General features: G+C 33.6%; 1 protein-coding gene across 1 annotated transcript; it reads right to left on the bottom strand.

Moving 5' to 3' along the window:
- Positions 1–336: 336 nt before the first annotated feature.
- On the bottom strand, positions 337–627 carry LOTGIDRAFT_60448 (hypothetical protein; the record flags this gene model as incomplete). The annotated part of the gene is made up of 1 exon (XM_009054390.1): positions 337–627. A coding segment is annotated over one exon (291 nt), but the record flags the coding sequence as incomplete, so codon positions are not given.
- Positions 628–3,963: the final 3,336 nt, after the last annotated feature.

A 3,963-nucleotide genomic window follows, 5' to 3' on the forward strand; every position in this document is an offset into this window, starting at 1 on the left:
AAATGTCAATGATACAAGATAAAATAATTGAACTGGGTTCATTACTCATAAAACTTGAAGTAGTTCTGGTGCTTATTCTTATCCAATACTCTATAAAACTTAGATCATTTTAAAGTCCAACTTGTTTCAAGCACACAAAGGTCCCCATATCACTTTTCTTGGTAATTGTTAAGTAACATTCTCCTCGTGACAGGAATCCAAAATTACATTATAAAATGATGATTGTTATAAAATGTAGATGCAGTGGGTCCAAATTAGAGTGGAAATCACAAAATTTAGAAGAAAACCTTTTACTAAAATATAATAAGTACAGAAAGCAAAATGAAATCTCTTACCTTCAGGGGGTTGTAAGGTGTGGTTATTTTCAGAACACCAGCCAATAGGATGTATTTCAGATGTCATTAAATCACACCAGAAATCAGAGGAACCATCATTATCATAACCATCATATCGTAATCGTAGTAACTGACCACAAGTCATTACAACAGATGCCACCCAATAGGTATCATTTACTGTTTTATTAGGTACTTCTAATTTCATTCCTTTGACAAAGCCACTTTGTAGACTGCATTCCACCTGTAAATATAATATTTGAAGGGAAATAAACAAATTTGTTTGATCAAGGAACTAAAATATAACTTGCCAGACAAGGTAAACATATGTCCACATAGCAGCTTTGTTAAATTTTTAGACTCAATAAGGAGCAACATGAACCATAATGATTAATCTGTCAACTTTCTATTCAATACACCTAATCAACTCTGTACTCAAGACCTTATCAATTCCAATGATACCACAAAGTTTCAGTGGAATGAAAAATTGTCTCTATTGAGCGCATGAACAAATTTGCCCTTTTATGTCAAGGGCAATAACTCAAAAACTTTTAGTCAAATGCAAACTTTTCCAATATATATTAAGTATGAGTTATTGCCCTAGTTCTTGAAAACGTGTTCAATCTTTAGCTTGCGAAAATTCTAGAAGGCAAATATTCAATCTTCAGGACTGAATAATAAAACCAAGTTTTGTCAAAAAAGGGTTCATCCTTGGGTGATTACGAACATTCACACCAAGTTTCATCAAAGTGATTATGTGCTAAAAATTGAACGTGTTTTCAATAGCAAGGGCAATAACTCATACTAAATATTTTTCTGATTTTCAATAGGGTTTATCCTTGGGTGATAACAAACACTAATGCCAAGTTTCGTCAAAATCCGTCAAGAATTGTCCCTTCTAGAGTATTTACAAGCTAAAATTTTAACGCGTTTTCAAGAACAAGGGCAATAACTCATACTAAATATTTTTCAATTTTTCTGTTTTTCAATACGGTTTATCCATGGGTGATAACCAACACTCATGCCAAGTTACTCAAAATCCGTCAAGAATTGTGCCTTCTAGAGTGTTTACGAACTATAAATTGAACGCGTTTTCAAGAACAAGGGCAATAACTAATACTAAATATTTTTCAATTATTCTGATTTTCGATAGGGTTTATCCTTGGGTGATTACAAACACTCACACCAAGTTTTGTCAAAATCCATCAAGAATTATGCCTTCTAGAGTGTTTACAAGCTAAAATTGAACGCGTTTTCAAGAACAAGGGCAATAACTCATACTTAATATTTTTCAATTTCCTGATTTTCGATAGGGTTTATCCTTGGGCGATAACGAAAACTCATATAAGTTTCATCAAAACCCGTCATGAATTGCACCTTCTAGAGTGTTTACGAGCGTTTCAAGAACAAGGGCAATAGTAAATATTTTTCAATTCGTCTGATTTTCAATAGGGTTCATCCTTGGGTGATTACAAACAACCATACCAAGTTTCGTCGAAATCAGTCAAGAATTGTGCCTTGTAGAGTGTTTACGAGCAATTGTGGACGGACGGACGGACGGAATGAGGTGACGGCAATATACGCCCTCATTTCATGTGGGCGTATAAAAAGGTGTTTATTGAGGTCATTCATCACAGATAAATATTAATACCTATTGATTATACAATAGGTAAATTTATTGAAGAAAGATACCTCTGGTTAATTTCCCATGTCTATCACAAGACATGAATCAATTTTATGTTTACAAAATAATATTATCCAGGATAACTTAAAGGCTCTAGAGTTATTCCCCGAACTAATAAGGCCACTAGAGGGGCTGTAATCAAGCTACTTCCTCTTTCTTCAAGAACTTTCAAGGTGATAAGTCACATGGATTGAGCTCTAAGCTTTCATAGTCATTTATCGAGTTATATGCTTAAAGAATTATACTACAATTGTCTCTTATTGAAAGGTGTGGCTTTTGTACCCTGAAAGTTCCCTAAAAGAGCAGATAGAAAGTTTTATTTGCATAGATCTAGGCCTAACTAACTGCACTGTCGAGCTGGAGACAGGTTCAATCTAAAAATAGAATAATACTAGAGCCACACTGGCACAGAGTGGGACTTTGCAAATGTAGCAAATTGCAAAAGACCCTGAAAAAATAAACCTTCCATGATAATTAGATCATGTGCAAGAACAGTCTAAAGTTGAGAAATTTTCATTTTTTAAAAGATTCTAATACCAGAAGTAGACGTCAGACCTCACAAATGAAAGTATCAGCAGATAGCCAAGGTCAATGACCTTTGATCTTGTAAAGGAGAAGGTCTAAAAAGGTCAAGATCAAGAGATACACGTCATCAAAATTTCTTATTGCACATGACTATAAAACCGGAAGTTGACAGGAAAGCAGGAAAGCAAATATAAATGTATAAATAGATAGCCAATGCCATTTGATCCTACAAAGGTCAAGGTCAACAAAGGTCAAGGTCAAAAATTGAAAATTTTGAATTTCCAAAACCTGTTCCTTTTTTTGAACTATGAAGCGGAAACAACCGAACTTCTAAGACAAAGTGGCTCAAAACATGAGATAATTGTATGCAAAGTTCCATTTTGAACAAACGTATACTTTGCAAGTTATGCTCCTGGCCAAAAATGTCAATAATGAGTAATATAACCCAGATGTGCCACGCCGACCTTAATTTTTTTGCACAGGGTAATTGATATTCTAAATGTTATGTTGTGTTTTAAATTTCAAGCTTCTACATTATTCAGGTCAAAAGATATAGGTCAACAAATGTCAACAAAGGTCAAAATCGAAAAAATGAAAATATCCAAATGTTAAAACCCGTTCCTTTTTTGGAACTATAAAGCTGAAACAACTGAGCTGTTAACACAAACTGGCCAAAAGGATGAGGTAATTGTGTGCAATGTCCCTTTTTTAACAAACGTATCCTATGCGAGCTATGCCCCAGCCCCAAAATGTAAACAATTAGTAATTCAACCCGGATGTGCCAAGCCCACCCCAATTTTTTTATCATAGGTGAATTCATATTCAAAGCATGAACAAATTTCAACCGAAAGTTGCAAAAAAGCAAAAGCGAAATTCAAAATTCGGCTCTCAATGTTTTTTGTGCAATCGATTGCGGAATACATTCACATCAAATTTGAGCACATCGAAAATCGGCTCTAGAAGGCGTATTTTTGCATCGATTTTCTTCGGGTTTTCATTTTTACAATCTACCTGTAATTTCTGACCTGATAGCACTTGAAAAATTACGAAATTCGAATATTCGTCGCTCACTTTTTTCGATCAAATTTTTCCATTTTTTTGCAACTTTTTTGTTTTTGCATCGATTGATCTGAAATTTAATATGCAAATAATACGTAGTTGTCAAATATTTAACTTTACTTTCGGTTTTAAACGGGGAATAAATGGAAAGTACAATACACTTCCGGTCGAATAACTTCTGGTGTAATTGAAATAGGTCAACGAAATTTATGCTGATCGTAAGTAAATGCTATTACAAAAAAAACGAAGAAAAAAAAATGCAGACCGGAAGTGATACTTTTTTTTAAATTGAAAAAACACACTTTTGTAAAACTTTTTTTTTTTTTTTTTTTTCAAATTATAATTTGATTGGTCAGACAACTA

Source organism: Lottia gigantea (assembly GCF_000327385.1).
Source record: "Lottia gigantea unplaced genomic scaffold LOTGIsca_2149, whole genome shotgun sequence".
Taxonomy (NCBI): domain Eukaryota; kingdom Metazoa; phylum Mollusca; class Gastropoda; family Lottiidae; genus Lottia; species Lottia gigantea.